Genomic DNA, 19998 nt, shown 5'->3' with positions numbered 1-19998 from the left:
GAAACGTAGGATCTCTGTAATTGCAAACAAAGGTTTCTGTACCAAATATTAAGTTCTGCTTTTCTGATGTATCAAATACTTATGTCATGCAATAAAATGCAAATTAATTACTTAAAAATCATACAATGTGATTTTCGTTTTAGATTCAATCTCTCACAGTTGAAGTGTACCTATGATAAAAACTACAGACCTCTACATGCTTTGTAAGTAGGAAAACCTGCAAAATCGGCAGTGTATCAAATACTTGTTCTCCCCACTGTAGGTGATACTGTCAGTCAGAAAAAGTTGGCCTGCTTGTAATAAGAACAAACTCACTAATACAGATTTACTGGCCAAATTAAAATACTGCCATAAGAAAAGATTTGTCCAGATACCTATAGAGGGCTCTGCCGGCCTCCACAGCCATCCAGTCTATGGCGAAGTCCATCTGTCTGACGAAGGGGGACATGCGGATGGCTACGGTGTGGGCTGCACTCAGAACCACACTGGGCTGTTCTCTCATGATCCTAAAGACAGGGGGCAGCACAGAACACACAAGATCAGGAAAAACACACAGACAGTATCTTAGGGGAGGCAGTCACTACGCTTATATCACCGGAACTGATCAATAATGCTAGGGTTAGGGGAAGTGTTAGCCACTTCCGTCCTTTCTACCATTACCAGAGAGATAGTAATAACCAGCATCTTATCAAGTGAGACAGTTGTGACACAGAATGAGAAATGCATGTTTGGAACTGAAGTCAACCTACTTGTAACAGATGGTTTTATATTCAACAGTCAGTGACTACTGGTATATTTCATTCAACAAACCGCATACCTCTAATTCTAAACCCAAGTTAGGCTTAAACTAATGTCCCAGCTTAATGCCCAGACTGAACTATACCCCTTTCACACAGAAGGCTTTAGTCCAGGGGTAGGCAACCCTGTTCCTGGAGTGCTGCAGGATTTTGTTCCAACTAGGAACCATACCTGACCAACAGAGCTAATTGATCAGTTCAGTGATTGCCTAAATTCAACACAGCTGGTCTTCCAGGTCGGTTAAATCAAAAACAGGAAGTGCCTGAGGCACTCCAGGACCAGGGTTGCCTAACCCTGCTTTAATCCATCTCTAGTCTCGTCTTTACTAGACACCCACTCGTAGAAGTCCGACTTGGAGATCTTGAGGAAGGTGCAGTCTCTGTTGGCCTTGATGGTGAAGATAAGGGGTTCTCCAGTCAGCACGGCCAGCTGGCCCACCATTTCACCCGGCTGGGTGACAAACAGACACACCGCATCCTGCTTGTCTATCATCCGCTGGTACACATGGAGACAGCCGGACAGGACGAAGTGGAGACTCACATCCTGAGAGGAGAAGAAAGTTCAGATTTCATGTCTCATGTTTGGGAGAGTATTGTTTTGATGGGTTTAGAGGGGTTGAAGAGAGGAGAGGAGGGGGGAAGGAACTGGGGAGGGGAGAACAAAGTGTATGGGAAAGAGAGGGGGAAAGATGTCAAGGAAATAATTAAGGGATGGTAGGGTTTTGATATCGCAGATTCCTATAATGTTTTGGAGACTTCCTCATAACATTGGTGATTAAACAGTAAGGTTGGCATGTATTGTCACGACGATATTTGACTTTGCGGCTGGCCCATCTAGCGGAAATCGCTCAGTGGCAAGATTCAATACAATAAACGTCAACCTGCATTAAACAGAGGAGAGGACGGAGGGAAGACATCTTCCATCTCTCCAAGCCTCAGTAAAGTACCTGGTCTCCTTGTCTAGCCAGCACAGTTCCTGCCTTGGCATGGTGCAGAGTCACTCTCCCATTCAGCAGAGCAGGGTCCTGGAAGAAGAAGGGAAAAGAACAGAGAGAAAGAAAGAGTGAGACAGTGATAGAGGGGGGGAATGATGAAACGCTCTTGGTGGTGAAACAATGTCTGGGTTCCCTTTCTACTGTCTGCAAATCAAGAGGGTTAGGAGGGAGCGGAATCAAATATACGGAAGGAGACAGAACTTCGATATCGTCCATTTCAGATGCTCGGTGCCAACCATAACAGTAGATTGTGAAATGGAACTGTAATCATTTGAGATAAAGAAGGAGAAAGTGCTGGGTGGTGTCCAGTAAGGAGACATGTTTTGAAATGGGGAGGTACTACTTGAACTTGTCCAATAAGAACCCTTTTGGGTTTTGCGTTTCAAAATGTCTCGTCTAGACATGGTACATTAACCCAAAGGACAAAGTAACTTGGTGACAGTTTAACACAATCAGGTAAATTATTACATTGTTACTAGAGTCATGGTTGCATATAGTACATAGTAGATGGTTGCTAAGGTTACTAAAGTAGTAGTTAGTACTAACCTCTATCCTCATGAGTTTGAGGAGCTCCTTTAGGGCCTCCTCGAACAGGGCAGCGCTGGGGCGACCGGGGACGGGTCCTGGTCCTGGTGAGAACTGGTTGTCCAGACCCCCCTCCTCCTCGGGGTACAGGTACACCCCCGACGGCACTTCGTCTACGGTCACCCTCCTCTCTCGCTGGTCCTGAGATAGGAACAGAAAACATGGAGGGACATTCATGTCAATTACTGTACCCTGTACCTGGTGTACTTTGAAGTGCAGATATGTGGTGTACTAAGATGAGTTACTGGTCTACTTTGAAGTGCAAATGTGTATTTTAGTGCACTAGGATGACTGTTAGTGATTAGAATAAAACTGTCGAATTACTCAAAATGTGTGTTTGTGATTTTATTTTAAATGTAGATGAGATGTCACTAATATCCAACCTTGTGTGTGTGTGTGTGTGTGCGTGTGTGTGTGTATACTGACCCGTGTGTAGGTGGGTGGTGTGTTGCCGTCCTCAGCGGAGACTGAGATCCGTCCCCTCTCGTAGGCCATGTCGAAATCCGACCGCAGATTCTTCTGCATGCCTGTGTTAACACAAATGTGTAAATGTCACTAGTCAACAGTCAGAAGCAACAGCGCCAAGTTACATACTAGGAACATAAAAGGCACTCATGTCAAATTTCAAGAGTCAAGTTAGGTCACTAATATGCAGTAAAAACTGGACTGAAGCAACAGCGCTAAGTTACATACTAGGAATGCAGATGTTACCATACGGACAGGGAGAATAGAATGGAAGAGGACAGAGAGAGGGATGGAGAGACCGACAGAAAGAGGTTCTCACCAGCGATGTCTACAGGCATGGAGATGGTCCTGCTGAGGGTTGGTGGGACTGTGGCTCCATCCTTCCCAGGATCTGGTCCGTCCTTCACGGCGGCCTCGCGGTCCTCCATGGGCACGGTCAGGCTACCGAAACGCTTGCCGTGGCGCTGGGGGCTGGTGCGGGGCACGGGGTGGGGGGACAGGGGCAGCAGGCGCAGGAGCTGCATCTCCTATAGGGAGGGGAGGACAGGGGCATGGGGAGAGAGAGAAGAGGTTAGGGTCAATGAAGGCAGGCTAGCATTGAATTAGCATTGTTATCATTACCAGGTCAGCATTGAAAAGTGAAGTTAGCATTAAGAACATTATGGTCAATGTTCTAGCAGTAGCGTTAGCTTTGAATGACTCAATCGTAACGAAAACAGCATGTCTGATGTAGCTTCAGCTAATGAAGTAGCATTCCTGGTGGATGAAGTAACAAGTGGAATGTGGGTGTGTGTAAGTTTGAGGATCTGGGTGGTATTATGAATCATGGCGCTGTGTGTGTGTGGGGCGGTTGACTCACATGGCTAAAGAGCTCGTTGGTGAGCCCTAGGTAGTTGTGCAGCGCCAGAACTGTTACTCTTTGGAGACGAACCATGATGATCTGCATGACAAGAAAGCGGGAGGAAAAGGTCCCGTGATCATTAAGAGAAAACACACGCCCACACCTAGTGACAAACACACGCGCTACAGCTTACCTGGACAACCCGCACCAGGGTCTCAGGGTACTTCTCAAAGATGGAGAGGAAAGCCTCGACAGGTAGACGCAGTACGGTGGACACCTCAGCCGCCCGCGCCGACACCGTCCTGTACGGCTTCTGGTGTCCCTGAAACACACACACAGTGATAAGGTTCACACAAACACACAGTGATAAGGTTCACACAAACACACAGGCTCTTAGAACATACTGTAAATCAATATTAGTGACTTTACAGACATTTTACAACTTCCTATTTTCAGCAGTAAAGGGAGGGGAAGTTTGTGTTGGAGTGGTTTTCTAAAGTCTAAATATAAACTCAGCAAAAAATAAACGTCCCCTTTTTCAGGACCCTGTCCTTCAAAGATCATTCTTAAAAATCCAAGTAACTTCACAGATCTTCATTGTAAAAGGGTTGCCCATGCTTGTTCAATGAACCATAAACAATTAATGAACATGCACATGTGGAACGGTCGTTAAGACACTAACAGCTTACAGACGGTAGGCAATTAAGGTCACAGTTATGAAAACTTAGGACACTAAAGAGGCCTTTCTACTGACTGAAAAACACCAAAAGAAAGATGCCCAGGGTCCCTGCTTATCTGCGTGAACATGCCTTAGGCATGCTGCAAGGAGGCATGAGGACTGCAGATTTGGCCAGGGCAATAAATTGCAATGTCCATACTGTGAGGCGCCTAAGACAGCACTACAGGGAGACAGGACGGACAGCTGATTGTCCTCGCAGTGGCAGACCACGTGTAACAACACCTGCACAGGATCGGTACATCCGAACATCACACCTGCGGGACAGGTACAGGATGGCAACAACAACAACTGCCCGAGTTACACCAGGAACACACAATCCCTCCATCAGTGCTCAGACTGCCCTCAATAGGCTGAGAGAGGCTGGACTGAGGGCTTGTAGGTCTGTTGTAAGGCAGGTGCTCACCAGACATCACCGGCAACAACGTCGCCTATAGGCTCAAACCCACTGTTGCTGGACCAGACAGGACTGGCAAAAAGTGCTCTTCACTGACGAGTCGCGGTTGTGTCTCACCAGGGGTGATGGTCAGATTTGCGTTTATCGTCGAAGGAATGCTCCCAAATGGCGCAGCGGTCTAAGGCAGTGCATCTCAGTGCTTGAGGCGTCACCACAGACCCCCTGGTTCAATTCCAGGCTGTATCACAACCGGCTGTGATTGGGAGTCCCATAGGGCAGCGCACAATTGGACCAGCATCGTCCGAGTTTGGCCGGTGTAGGCCGTCATTGTAAATAAGAATTTGTTCTTAACTGACTTGCCTAGTTAAATAAAGGTAAAATTAAAAAATTTAAAAAAAGATCATTACACCGAGGCCTGTACTCTGGAGCGAGATCGATTTGAAGGTGGAGGGTCCGTCATGGTCTGGGCGGTGTGTCACAGCATCATCGGATTGAGCTTGTTGTCATTGCAGGCAATCTCAACGCTGTGCGTTACAGGGAAGACATCCTCCTCCCTCATGTGGTACCCTTCCCGCAGGCTCATCCTGACATGACCCTCCAGCATGACAATGCGACCAGCCATACTGCTCGTTCTGTGCGTGATTTCCTGCAAGACAGGAATGTCAGTGTTCTGCCATGGCCAGCGAAGAGCCCGGATCTCAATCCTATTGAGCACGTCTGGGACCTGTTGGATCGGAGGGTGAGGGCTAGGGCCATTCCCCCCAGAAATGTCTGGGAACTTGCAGGTGCCTTGGTGGAAGAGTGGGGTAATATCTCACAGCAAGAACGGGCAAATCTGGTGCAGTCCATGAGGAGGAGATGCACTGCAGTACTTAATGCAGCTGGTGGCCACACCAGATACTGACTGTTACTTTTGTTCAGGGACACATTATTCAATTTCTGTTAGTCACAGTCTGTGGAACTCGTTCAGTTTATGTCTCAGTTGTTGAATCTTGTTATGTTCATACAAATATTGACACGTTAAGTTTGCTGAAAATAAACGCAGTTGACAGTGAGAGGACGTTTCTTTTTTTGCTGAGTTTAGGAGTCACGTGCTAGCTAGGTGTCACTGAAACAAACACAATGACAAGGCTCTTTCATCAGTTCGCTATATCAGTCAATGAAAAATGAAAGCAGTTGTTCACAACATTTTTGCTGCACAGACTTGGGTGAAGCCTTTTTTAAATGTCCCTGCGACCCACGCACGAATAAAAAACTGAACTACTCAAAAAATGTTTATAGTCACAAGCCAAGAAGAGGGAACTAGCAGAACTGATAGAGGAATTTGTTAATGTGACTAAAGGTTTTACACCCTGAAAATTATAGGAAGAGGGAACTAGCAGAACCCACCAGCAGAAACCATTGCTTTAGAGACATTTTCCACTCAGCCGTAAAGCATGGGGTCATGGAAGTTTGTGTCAGTGAGTTTTCCCAAGACTAAGTATAGGGAAAAGGGGATACCTAGTCAGTTGTACAACTGAATGCATTCAACTGAAATGTGTCTTAGGAGTTACATGCTAGCTACCAAATTCTCTTGATGCTAAAGAGTATGTGTTTAATAGTTCATTGGATACTTATTTTTAAAAAATCCCACAAAGTCAAAAAGGGCACTTAAGCCACACTTGTCATATCATATCATAGTGCTTCATGATATAACATTAAATTGCGAAATCATCATGACATTGATATGATTCAAATAAGCCTCAATTTTGGAGGCTACGATTTAACGGTAGAATGCCCTGACTAGCACCATTCATTCTCCCTGTCGACAATTCTAATGTTATACATTCTAATAGGAACTGTAAGTTCAAAGTTCTGACTGAAACGTGAAAGGGACAGACAAAGGGATGACTCAAACAAGAAACGACACGTTCATGGTGATTTAGGGAGTGTGGAATGCTGGACAGGAAGTGGGCGTGTCTTACAGTGATGACGTCCAGGATGCTGAGGAGGCTGTGGACACTGTCTCCGGGGTACACCTCCTTCACCACACCGTCCTTGCCGTCCTAAAAAACAGAGTATGTCATCACAAATGAACAACACAGACAAAGGCGCATACATTTCTGTGTTAAAAAAAGCACAGAAAAACACAGGCAAACAGTACAATTGACAGTTAACATGAACAGAATGTTTTCAAGATAAGTCATTCCAATCTTTGCCCAAATGCAAGTTCATTGTGGCCATAACTTTCAAAATTGTTTACTTTGTCAGATTCTACTGTAGTTTCACTTCCATCTTTGCCTTTTCCTCCCTATTGGGATAATCGGAGTCAAACACTAATAGGTGTTAATCATTATTTAAATGACCTACTAGAGAGTTAATTGTTAGAGGACTGTAAGCCCCTTATGAGGTCCTGTTTACTCGTTAGCATGGACGGAGGCTCATTTGCACCGAAGGCCCCCCAAAAAAGACTAAATTATGTCTGCCCATTTGTGTAAATGAGAAACACACACAGGTACACAGACACATAAACTCCTCCCCCCGCCCGCCCAAACACACACTCCCTCTCTCACCATTCCAGTAAGGCACAGTTCTAGTTTTCCGTCCTGCACCACGTAGATACTGCTATCAGGCTGGCCCGGTCTGAAGACGTACTCTCCCTGTTGGAACTGCAGGAACACCATGTGTTTACACAGCTCCAGGAACAGAGGCTTCTCAAAGTGGCCCAGCACACTGCAAGGGGTGGGCGGATAGAGATGGAGAGATTTCTACAGACACACATATACACAAAGGTGTCTGACTGATATACATATCACCTTGCATCATAAATAACTACTCAATATTATTTGTAGATCAGTCAGTCACAATTTACCCATGAAACATCTCCTCCATATAGATAAGACAACATCTTAACACACAGAGTACACTACACACACACAAACACTGAGAAGTCCCTACGTACCGGACGTTCTTTAGCATGTAGAGCACCTCAGAGGGCAGGTGGGAGTTGGCCACGTCAAACTCTGTGAGGTCGGCCTCCAGCACTGAGGGAGGAGGCTCCTTAGCTACCAGGGTGGGCACCTCCTTCTTAAAACGCAGAATCCTGGAGGGATGGAGAGAGCGAGAGGACAAATGTATAACAGACTATTGTTCTCTACTCTGTAGTCACTAAGTTCGTTAGCATCATGGATATCAGTAGAGTAGACAGGGTAAACCGTGTTCACACACTTTTTGGCAATGTTGAGCATTTTCTGCTTCTTTTTAAGTCGTGGGCGCGAGGAGGAAGCTGTGCCCACCAGGGAAGAGGTGGACTGGGACACCTGTGAGCGCAAGAGGTCAAAGGTCAACTAGGGTAAAAAGATGCATTGTCGAACAAAAGGGTACCATTTTACTTTGCTAGAATCCCCAAAACGCATCCCACCACAGCCACTAACCTTGCGCATGATCTTTCGGCCATAGAACATGACCTTGTCCCTCTTGCGGAATCTATACTTGGGAGCCTCCTGGGCCTGCAGGTCTGTGAGAAGTTACAACATACATATATGGAGATACTGGACAGTGAGCTTAAAGCATCAGACAAGCTCAGTACATATAGTTGATTTTATTAAAACACTATATGGCCAAGAGTATGGGCAAGAGAAACCTGCTTGTCGAACATCTCATTCCAAAATCATGGGCATTAATATGTAGTTGGTCCCCCCTTTGCTGCTATAACAAGCTCCACTCTTCTGGGAAGGCTTTCCACTAGATGTTGGAACATTGCTGTGGGGACTTGCTCCCATTCAGCCACAAGAGCATAAGTGAGATCGGGCACTGATGTTGGGCGATTAGGCCTGGTTCGCAGTCGGAGTTCCAATTCATCCCAAAGGTGTACGATGGAGTTGAGGTCAGGGCTCTGTGCAGGCCAGTCAAGTTCTTCCACACCGATCTCGACAAACCATTTCTGTATGGACCTCGCTTTGTGCACGGGGTCATTGTCATGCTGAAACAGGAAAGGGCATTCCACAAACTGTTGCCATAAAGTTGGAAGGACAGAATTGTCTAGAATGTCATTGTATGCTGTAGCATTAAGATTTCCCTTCACTGGAACTAAGGGGCCTAGCCCGAACAATGAAAAACAGCCTCAGACCATCATTCCTCCTCCACCAAACTTTACAGTTGGCACTTTGCATTCGGGCAGGTACAGTGGCTTGCGAAAGTTCACTCCCCCTTGGCATTTTCCTATTTTGTTGCCTTACAACCTGGAATTAAAATGGATTTTTGGGGGGGTTTGTATCATTTGATTTACCCAACATGCCTACCACTTTGAAGATGCAAAATATGTTTTCTTGTGAAACAAACAAGAAATAAGACAAAAAAACAGAAAACTTGAGCGTGCATAACTATTCACCCTCCCAAAGTCAATACTTTGTAGAGCCACCTTTTGCAGCAATTACAGCTGCAAGTCTCTTGGGGTATGTCTCTATACGCTTGGCACATCTAGCCACTGGGATTTTTGCCCATTCTTCAAGGCAAAACTGCTCCAGCTCCTTCGAGTTGGATGGGTTCCGCTGGTGTACAGCAATTTTTAAGTCATACCACAGATTCTCAATTGGATTGAGGTCTGGGCTTTGACTAGGCCATTCCAAGACATTTAAATGTTTCCCCTTAAACCACTTGAGTGTTGCTTTAGCAGTATGCTTAGGGTCATTGTCCTGCTGGAAGGTGAACCTCCATCCCAGTCTCAAATCTCTGGAAGACTGAAACAGGTTTCCCTCAAGAATTTCCCTGTATTTAGCGCCATCCATCATTCCTTCAATTCTGACCAGTTTCCCAGTCCCTGCCGATGAAAAACATCCCCACAGCATGATGCTGCCACCACGTGCTTCACTGGGATGGTGTTCTCGGGGTGATGAGAGGTGTTGGGTTTGCGCCAGACATAGCGTTTTCCTTGATGGCCAAAAAGCTCAATTTTAGTCTCATCTGACCAGAGTACCTTCTTCCATATGTTTGGGGAGTCACCCACATGCCTTTTGGCGAACACCAAACGTGTTTGCTTATTTTTTTCTTTAAGCAATGGCTTTTTTCTGGCCACTCTTCTGTAAAGCCCAGCTCTGTGGAGTGTACGGCTTAAAGTGGTCCTATGGACAGATACTCCAATCTCCACTGTGGCGCTTTACAGCTCCTTCAGGGTTATCTTGGATCTCTTTGTTGCCTCTCTGATTAATGTCCTCCTTGCCTGGGCCGTGAGTTTTGGTGGGCTGCCCTCTCTTAGCAGGTTAGTTTTGGTGCCATATTATTTCCATTGTTTAATAATGGATTTAATGGCGCTCCGTGGGATGTTCAAAGTTTCAGTTTTTTTTTTATAACCCAACCCTGATCTGTACTTCTCCACAAATTTGTCCCTGACCTGTTTGGAGAGCTCTTTGGTCTTCATGGTGCCGCTTGCTTGGTGGTGGCCCTTGCTTAGTGGTGTTGCAGACTATGGGGCCTTTCAGAACAGGTGTACAGTGGGGGAAAAAAGTATTTAGTCAGCCACCAATTATGCAAGTTCTCCCACTTAAAAAGATGAGAGAGGCCTGTAATTTTCATAATAGGTACACGTCAACTATGACAGACAAATTGAGAAAAAGAAATCCAGAAAATCACATTGTAGGATTTTTAATGAATTTATTTACAAATTATGGTGGAAAATAAGTATTTGGTCACCTACAAACAAGCAAGATTTCTGGCTCTCAAAGACCTGTAACTTCTTCTTTAAGAGGCTCCTCTGTCCTCCACTCATTACCTGTATTAATGGCACCTGTTTGAACTTGTTATCAGTATAAACGACACCTGTCCACAACTTCAAACAGTCACACTCCAAACTCCACTATGGCCAAGACCAAAGAGCTGTCAAAGGACACCAGAAACAAAATTGTAGACCTGCACCAGGCTGGGAAGACTGAATCTGCAATAGGTAAGCAGCTTGGTTTGAAGAAATCAACTGTGGGAGCAATTATTAGGAAATGGAAGACATACAAGACCACTGATAATCTCCCTCGATCTGGGGCTCCACGCAAGATCTCACCCGTGGGATCAAAATGATCACAAGAACGGTGAGCAAAAATCCCAGAACCACACGGGGGGACCTAGTGAATGACCTGCAGAGAGCTGGGACCAAAGTAACAAAGCCTACCATCAGTAACACACTACGCCGCCAGGGACTCAAATCCTGCAGTGCGAGACGTGTCCCCCTGCTTAAGCCAGTACATGTCCAGGCCCGTCTGAAGTTTGCTAGAGTGCATTTGGATGATCCAGAAGAGGATTGGGAGAATGTCATATGGTCAGATGAAACCAAAATAGAACTTTTTGGTAAAAACTCAACTTGTCGTGTTTGGAGGACAAAGAATGCTGAGTTGCATCCAAAGAACACCATACCTACTGTGAAGCATGGGGGTGGAAACATCATGCTTTGGGGCTGTTTTTCTGCAAAGGGACCAGGACGACTGATCCGTGTAAAGGAAAGAATGAATGGGGCCATGTATCGTGAGATTTTGAGTGAAAACCTCCTTCCATCAGCAAGGGCATTGAAGATGAAACGTGGCTGGGTCTTTCAGCATGACAATGATCCCAAACACACCGCCCGGGCAACGAAGGAGTGGCTTCGTAAGAAGCATTTCAAGGTCCTGGAGTGGCCTAGCCAGTCTCCAGATCTCAACCCCATAGAAAATCTTTGGAGGGAGTTGAAAGTCCGTGTTGCCCAGCGACAGCCCCAAAACATCACTGCTCTAGAGGAGATCTGCATGGAGGAATGGGCCAAAATACCAGCAACAGTGTGTGAAAACCTTGTGAAAACTTACAGAAAACGTTTGACCTGTGTCATTGCCAACAAAGGGTATATAACAAAGTATTGAGAAACTTTTGTTATTGACCAAATACTTATTTTCCACCATAATTTGCAAATAAATTCATAAAAGATCCTACAATGTGATTTTCTGGATTTTTTTCTCATTTTGTCTGTCATAGTTGATGTGTACCTATGATGAAAATTACAGGCCTCTCTCATCTTTTTAAGTGGGAGAACTTGCACAATTGGTGGCTGACTAAATACTTTTTTCCCCCACTGTATATATACACTGAGATCATGTGACAGATCATGTGACACTTAAATAAAGTCCACCTGTGTGCAATCTAACTAATGATGTGACTTCTGAAGGTAATTGGTTGCACCAGAACTTATTTAGGGGCTTCATAGCAAAGGGGGTGAATACAAATGCACGCACCACTTTTCCGTTATTTATTTTTAATACTTTTTTGAAACAAGTTATTTTTTTCATTTCACTTCACCAATTTGGACTATTTTGTGTATGTCCATTACATGAAATCCAAATAAAAATCCATGTAAATTACAGGTTGTAATGCAACAAAATAGGAAAAACGCCAAGGGGGATGAATACTTTTGCAAGGCACTGTAGCATTCTCCTGGCATCCGCCAAACACAGATTTGTCCGTCAGACTGCCAGATGGTGAAGCGTGATTTATCACTCCAGAGAACGCGTTTCCACTGCTCCAGAGTCCAATGGTGTCGAGCTTTACACGACTCCAGCTGACGCTTGGTATTACACATGGTGATCTTAGGCTTGTGTGCAGCTGCTCGGCCATGGAAAACCATTTCATGAAGCTCCCGACGAACAGTTATTGTGCTGACGTTGCTTCTAGAGGCAGTTTGGAACTCGGTAGTGATTGTCGCAACAGAGGACAGACGATTTTTACGCGCTATGTGCTTCAGCACTCGGCGGTCCCGTTCTGTGATCTTGTGTGGCCTACCACTTCGCGGCTGAGCCGTTGTTGCTCCTAGAAGTTTCCACTTCACAATAACACCACTTACAGTTGACCGGGGCAGCTCTAGCAGGGCAGAAATTTTACGAACGGGCTTGTTGGAAAGTTGGCATCCTATGACGGTGCCACGTTCAAAGTCACTGAGCTCTTCAGTACGGGCCATTCTACTGCCAATGTTTGTCTACGGAGATTGCATGGCTGTGTGATGGATTTTATACACCTGTCAGCAATGGGTGTGGCTGAAATAGCCGAATCTACTAATTTGAAGGGGTGTCCGGCCATATAGTGTATATGGAAAAATACACAAATAACAATTGACCTATCGACAACTCTTGGTCGACCAATTTGTTGTTGTTGTTGTTGGGGACAGCCCTAGAAAGTGCATAGGTGTAAGTGAAGGGCAATCGCTACTGAAACTGAAACTAGCATTTATTTCATTTCATAGTTATCGGAGAAAACTAATTGGAGAGAGAATGTGAAACGTACTTCTGAGCTGGATCCTCCGCAGCATGAAGAAGATGAGGATGGCGATGAGGATGATGGCAATGCCCGCACCAATCACCATCCCCATCATCTAGACAGGAACAGAGAGAGAGACAGAAAGAGAGAGGTGTGCAGCCGGTAGTTAGAGCATAATTATAACGACTTCATGGAATGAAACACCGCACACCAGACCACAACAGCACAACATACAAACTAACCATGCTCGTCTGTAGCTCTTCTTCCACAAACGCCTTGATGTTGTTAAACCCTTCCTGTTGGTAGACAAAAAAAGAGAAGTGAACAACCATGTGAAATAGCCTATATACTACTTACACAGGGAGCTTTTTCCAGTCACTGAGTTAAGTAACTGATGTGTAACGGAATTCAGGGCTTGGGATTTGCCATGCCTGGGGAAAGGAATGTCAGAGGAGGAGGAATGATGACGTAATCTGGGTTGAATCAGGCGTGGATGACGATTTCCAGTGTGTTTAGTTTGGCCTAACTATCATCAACAACATCCTCTTCTGTCAGCACCCCACCCTACTCGTTTTATTTATATTGTTCATCCCTCCTTCTGTCATTCCCTTCTTTACCCAGCTTAACGCAAAAAGCTCCATATAAATACATGGGAGAACAGATCTCACTAACAATACTTTTGATGATGATCATTAGAATACAGTAAGCCTAATTGCCTTCTGTCCATGTTGATTTAGTTGCCTTGTGCCCATGTCAGCCTGGCCCTGAGACCAATAATAGGAAGAATGACTGCTGCTGCACCAAACAACAGCATAGAGCCCATTGAGACATGACACAATCTGATTTGGCTGTGATCAGCTCTCTGTACTGTGTCCAGCTGTGTGTGTGTGTGAGAGAGAGAGTGAATGAGTGAGAGAGCGAGAGAACAAGAAACAGAGCAAACTAGAGAGGAAACTTGAGAGAGCATACAAGAGAGAGCGAAGGAACGAGTCAGAGAGAGCCAAGAGTTATCGTAGAACTTGAGTGATGTCCTGCCAAAAAGACCTTCCCTGTTCTAATCGCTTCGCTGATTAAGACTAGGCCCTATGTGACTCATTGAAGGAGTGGAGATCCTAGCTTGGAGATAAGCTTATTTACAGTGTTGCTGCAATACAAAGTGTGTGTGTGAGTGTGTGAGTGAAGGGAATGGCTGAGTTGACCACTGGTCATGTGACCAATCAGATAGTGTATAACTATGGGGCAAGGCCAATGGGCTTTTAGTACTCTGGCTCTCAGCCAATCAGTGATTGAGCTGTAGGGGGAGGGCGGTCAGTGATTATTGATCAGGAGAAGAGACAAAAGAAAAAAGAACTCAGCTGCAGTTATTGATGAGAAGTAGGCTATGGTCTGACAGATGGTGGATACATTCTGCTGAAGACACATTTCAGTTGAATTCATACAGTTGTGCAACTGACTAGGTAGCCTCTTTCCCTCACTCGCTCTATGAGAGTGGTACAGTAGTAGTTGGTGAGGTCAATGGGGCCAGAGTAAATGCTAGAGGACAGGATTGTGCGTTCTCACCTCCAGAAGGACATCTGCATGTTCTTCGACCTCTTGTTCCGAGGTGCTCTGTCCCATTCTAGCCCCGCCTCTTTACCAGGCTGGTCCATCAACGGCCTCTAAGGAGACAAAACAGGATGTTGGCATTAGACATGCAGGCTACTGTTGACATATCACACGCGCGCACACACACACACGTCAGTAGTAATGCTAATTGCTTTCAAGTAGCATGGAAGATAAAACCAAACCACAAGAGAAACCTGGATTTTACAAAGAGGAATGACTAACAGAATCATACTAAATACTATTTAGCATGCATTTATGACTCATTGCTCTTTGTAAAGAAACCTGGATAGGGTTGCAAAATTCTGGTTACTTTCCTAAAAAGTACAGATTTTCCAGAAATCCCAGTTGGAAAATTCCCTGAATCAGGAAGCAGGAATTTCAGAATACTCCAACCAGGATTCCTGGAAAACCTGGGAACTTTGGGAAAGTCACCAGAATTGTTCAACCCTATCCAGGTTTCTGAGAGGTACTGCTGTTTATAAATACAAACACTACCAGTCAAACATTTTAGAACACCTACTCATTCAAGGGTTTTTCTTTATTTTTACTATTTTCTACATTGTAGAACAATAGTGAAGACATCAAAACTATGAAATGACACATATGGAATCATGTAGTAACCAAAAAAAGTGTTAAACAAATCAAAATATATTTTATATTTGAGATTCTTCAAATAGCCACCCTTTGCCTTGATGACAAAAGCTCTCCCTCGCCCTCCATTTGGCAAATCTGACCATAATTCTATCCTCCTGAATCCTGCTTACAGGTTTTTAGAATTTTTTTCAAATGTATTACAAATAATAAACTGAAATATCACATTTACATAAGTATTCAGACCCTTTACTTGGTACATTGTTGAAGCACCTTAGGCAGCGATTACAGCCTTGAGTCTTCTTGGGTATGACGATACAAGCTTGGCACACCTGTATTTGGGGAGTTTCTCCCATTCTTCTCTGCAGATCCTCTCAAGCTCTGTCAGTTTGGATGGGGAGCGTCTGTCCAGAGATGTTCGATCGGGTTCAAGTCCAGGCTCTGGCTGGGCCACTCAAGGACATTCAGAGACTTGTCCCGGAGCCACTCCTGCATTGTCTTGGCTGTGTGCTTAGGGTCGTTGTCCTGTTGGAAGGTGAATCTTCGTCACAGTCTGAGGTCCTGAGCGCTCTGGAGCAGATTTTCATCAAGGATCTCACTGTACCTTGCTCCGTTCATCTTTCCCTCGATCCTGACCTGTCTCCTTGTCCCTGCCGCTGAAAAACATCCCCACAGCATGATGCTGTTACCACCATGCTTCACCGTAGGGAAGCTGCCAGGTTTCCTCCAGACGTGACGCTTGGCATTCAGGCCAAAGAGTTCAATCTTGGTTTCATCAGACCAGAGAATCTTGTTTCTCATGGTCTGAGAGTCTTTAGGTGCCTTTTGGCAAACTCCAAGTGGGCTGTCATGTGCCTTTTACTGAGGAGTGGCTTCCATCTGGCTACTCTGCCATAAAGGCCTGATTGGTGGAGTGCTGCAGAGATGGTTGTCCTTCTGGAAGGTTCTCCCATCTCCAGAGAGTAACTCTGGAGCTCAGTCAGAGTGACCATCGGGTTCATGGTCACCTCCCTGACCAAGGCCCTTCTCCCCCGATTGCTCAGTTTGGCCGGGTGGCCAGCTCTCGGGAGAGTCTTGGTAGTTCCAAACGTCTTCCATTTAAGAATGATGGAGGCCACTGTGTTCTTGGGGACCTTCAATGCTGCAGACATTTTTTTTTTGACTAACCTGTACCCCGCACATTGACTCGGTACTGGCACCCCTGTATATAGCCTCGTAATTGTTATTTTATTGATACTTTAGTTTTTTACTTTAGTTTATTTAGTAAATATTTTCTTAACTCTTATTTTTCTTAAAACTGCATTGTTGGTTAAGGGCTTGTAAGTAAGCATTTCACTGTAAGGTCTACACCTGTTGTATTCGGCGCATGTGACACATAAAATGTGATTTGATTCCTATGTTCACAAATTCCCAATTCAATGAAATACCATGGTAAACTAGGCCTAATCATGATTTCATCCAGCCAAGCAGTACTGGTTGGTGTGTGCTGTACAGACAACAAGGAGGCCCAGGGTTATTATATTGAAAGGAAAACATACAAGTTTCCATTTGCTCATCGTGATATTTTCCCTGCCCCCCACTCACAGTTGAAGTGCTAGGCCTTGTGTAACTTATGGGTGGTGGTCGTGGAAAGAATTTGCTCTCGAAGGATAAAAGACAATCAAATCAATCAGGCAAACATACAGTACTGAGTGTCCAATGATCCCAAGAGCGAGTTGCCTTGTCCCTTCATGCCATTTCAGTGAACGTTAACAGTGTTGTCACAGTGCATTTCCTATACTAACTCTAATGCATTCATTGCACAGTACTACTACAAGGCTTAGGCTAGCTGTTATGTGCCAGAATTATTACAGAGTAATAAGATGATGGTTAGTGAAAAGTGTAAAATGTTACAGAAATCTCCTCTAGCAGAAGCAGAGTAGGCCTGTCTCTCTCTCTCCCACCCTCCAGTAACGCCTCCATATAGGTTGGTGGCGATTCCCATTGTTCTCATAAAACAATGCTGCCAGTGTTGATGTTCCTAGGCCCAGGCATGCAATGGACAAACTCTCGCTTTCCCTCTCCCCCTCTATTCCTCTCTCCCTTCATTCCTCCTTATCTCCCTCTCACACCAGGAGCAATAACACAACCAGGCCTGTTTTATTTACGTACACTGCACATTCTGGGCCAGGGACTACCAACATCAACCTATAGCATGTTGTTTATACTGTGTCAGCCTGTCAGACCCTAGAGAACAGACAAACTACTGTGGGGACTATGGACTGGAACATAGGCTAGGCCTACTAGCTTGCTCAAATGAATTGGTCTTGCCCTTTTGATTCGTTTCAGATAAGTGTACAACCTTATTACTGGGCTTACTAATTTGGCTTGGAAATGTTTTATTGCAAATAAGGATGGCATCGTTACTATGGCATGGTAGTTGGGCAATACAGCAATGACAGAAAGGACATGAACTCTGTGACTTAGCCCACACTCTATGATGTGCAATAACTAGGGCCATAGAGAACAGAAACCAGACATAAGCATATGGCCCAACTTGACCTTTGCGCCCTAAAAAGTCTAACCATTAGCACTTGGCTTGAACCATACTACCGTTTTGAAATGTGTTGGTTAAAAACACATTATAGCTTTTGTGACATGAATTAGTAGTTCATGAGTCGTGTGAAGTTGTGAACAGTAGCAGGACAGTGTGGCAATAGTAGGACAGCTCGGGTTTCTATGTCAAAATAGTTCGCAACCCTGGCGTGTGGTGTTGCATTACTAGTCGTCATTAATCATCTGGTCAGCCCTTTAGTAGCCCTAGCTATAAAGAGCCATTTGTAAACAGAGAACGCAGGATATTTTTAAGGCCCTGTCCGATGAATCGATAGTTAAAGAGAGGGTTGTCTTTCTCCACATCGAATCGATCGTGCCTCGACTCGTTCATTTGAATCTAATGTAGCCGCATTCTAGTTCGGACCTGCGGTACTGAAACTGGTGAAATGATGCTAATTTCGTGTCTAGCCACTGTCATCTACCTAAGCAGTACAGGGCCTGTTCTGGAAAGCCCATTAGAAATGTGAACTCAATGAAGTAATCTCTGTATTTTGTAGCTAGTTAGCTAGGTACATAACTAACAGTTACAATGTGTGCCTCTAGTACACCACAACATTCAGTAGCCTAGCTACAGTAGTTAGCTAAATTCACGCGCTTTGAAACAGCAGGCATTCACCTCGCTAACTAGCCGTTAACTATGGCCCCCTCTAGTTAGCGTTGGCATATGACGACCGATGATGCCAACACAAAACAGCTAACGTTAGCTCGCTGTTTACGATGAGACCAACCAGCCGTAGCAAATACCTCAAATGTACAAATACAGTCGCTTTCGAATTTCACCAAGTCGGCTCATGCAGAAAAGCCACCAGAATCTGGTTAATGCAAAGATGCTGTCTTTTGACCTCAGCAGGGACAACGCATATTGATTGACATGCTCCGCACAGCTCGAGCGCTATCTGGACATTGGTGACACAATCGCTACCACAAAAAGCATGCATATGTCCATTTATGCAGCTAGACAGACCTCTCACTAGCAATTTCATGATATTTATCGACCTGTTAAGTGATTAAAATGTGAATAAAACGAAAACCGTCCTTACCTGAACTGCGTGTTTCTCGTCAATTGTTACACTACTGTCAAATAACACATATAGCAAAAATTATCTGTAAAAAATAACTCCTCCTATTTGTATTCTACATGAGGCGCAGGCCAATCAACATCTGAAATTGTGGATCTCTAATCCAATCTGCATCCAGGGATGAAATGTTGCAACATAGCCCGCCTACTTTTATCTAGATATGAGAGAAGTAGCCAATCGCACTGCAAGGTTGAGAAGGAGACCCTACAAATAGACCTGTGATTGGCAAGGTGTATTCATGACTGACGATTACACTAACCAGTAACAAGAGACAATAAACCAAAACTATTGTACAAAGTTTATTATCGTGCATGATTTTAGTAAATTAATCTTGGTAACTGAACACTCACTTTAGTTGATAATAAAATATTTATGATGGATCCTTGAACCTGACTTCAAACTAAAGGCAATACATATTGATCAACTGGGTATGTAGTGCATGACATTGCCCACTTTCTACAGGTGCCATCATTATAAATTAAAATAACATTATTTTGTGTAATTTTTTTATCTTCAGACATCTACCAAGATGTATATTAGATAGGTATTATTAGGAAAGATAAGGCAGCGCTTTATAAAATATAATGGTATCCTTCCATTATTAATTCCTCTGTGCACATCAGTATTTAGTATTGAACAGTGGCGGCTCCTGAAAAAATTCTCAGGAGGGGCAATTTTTCTGATGATTTAGGTGACCTACACACATTTTAAAAAAGATATGTCCAGCAACAACATGAAGACAGGGGCAGCATATAAGTCAATACCAGAAGCATTTATTGACTGATCTCAAAAGTGTTGGCTTACCAGGGTTGGTGGAGCCCTCAGTTTCATCTTTGCCTCGCAAAGCTAACTCAAACACTCCGCAAAACTTCACACACTGGATTAGCCGGCTGAGGATGTGGCGGTTCTTGCTAATGTCGTAGTAAATATATTTGTTATAGTGAATATGGAATATGATATGTTGAGTAAAATGTTGTGCTAAGATCTATTTAGGTCAGGAGCTGGTTATAAGTTCTGTTCCTATCCAATAACAATGGACAAAAGGGTCCTATCTTGTCAGCCTTGTCAGCAGGT

The 19998-nt window shown here is 44.4% G+C and overlaps 1 protein-coding gene across 5 annotated transcripts in view; it reads right to left on the bottom strand.

Annotated features, from left to right (window-relative positions):
• pnpla6 (patatin-like phospholipase domain containing 6) overlaps positions 1-18952 on the bottom strand; it is a 39826-nt gene extending 20874 nt beyond the window's left edge. For 4 of the 5 annotated variants that reach the window (XM_084157010.1, XM_084157012.1, XM_084157014.1 and 1 more), the window contains exons 1-17: positions 18886-18952; positions 14615-14712; positions 13297-13350; positions 13082-13169; positions 8230-8312; positions 8024-8115; positions 7758-7898; positions 7369-7528; positions 6781-6861; positions 3877-4005; positions 3702-3782; positions 3162-3369; positions 2804-2904; positions 2339-2518; positions 1745-1822; positions 1136-1341; positions 375-506 (exon numbers count right to left, since the gene is read on the bottom strand). In XM_084157010.1, the coding sequence (XP_084013136.1) occupies positions 375-506; positions 1136-1341; positions 1745-1822; positions 2339-2518; positions 2804-2904; positions 3162-3369; positions 3702-3782; positions 3877-4005; positions 6781-6861; positions 7369-7528; positions 7758-7898; positions 8024-8115; positions 8230-8312; positions 13082-13169; positions 13297-13350; positions 14615-14671 (1871 nt within the window). In that variant the 5' untranslated portion in view covers positions 14672-14712; positions 18886-18952. Of the gene's footprint in view, positions 1-374; positions 507-1135; positions 1342-1744; positions 1823-2338; positions 2519-2803; positions 2905-3161; positions 3370-3701; positions 3783-3876; positions 4006-6780; positions 6862-7368; positions 7529-7757; positions 7899-8023; positions 8116-8229; positions 8313-13081; positions 13170-13296; positions 13351-14614; positions 14713-18589; positions 18648-18885 lie in introns of those variants that run through there. The other variant, XM_084157011.1, reaches the window with a different exon arrangement.
• Between the last annotated feature and the right edge of the window lie 1046 nt (positions 18953-19998).

The sequence above is a fragment of the Coregonus lavaretus genome (assembly GCF_964263955.1).
Source record: "Coregonus lavaretus genome assembly, chromosome: 40".
In the NCBI taxonomy this organism is placed as follows: domain Eukaryota; kingdom Metazoa; phylum Chordata; class Actinopteri; order Salmoniformes; family Salmonidae; genus Coregonus; species Coregonus lavaretus.
The sequence above is the reverse complement of the archived record's forward strand: the minus strand, read 5'-3'. Positions and strand labels throughout refer to the sequence as shown.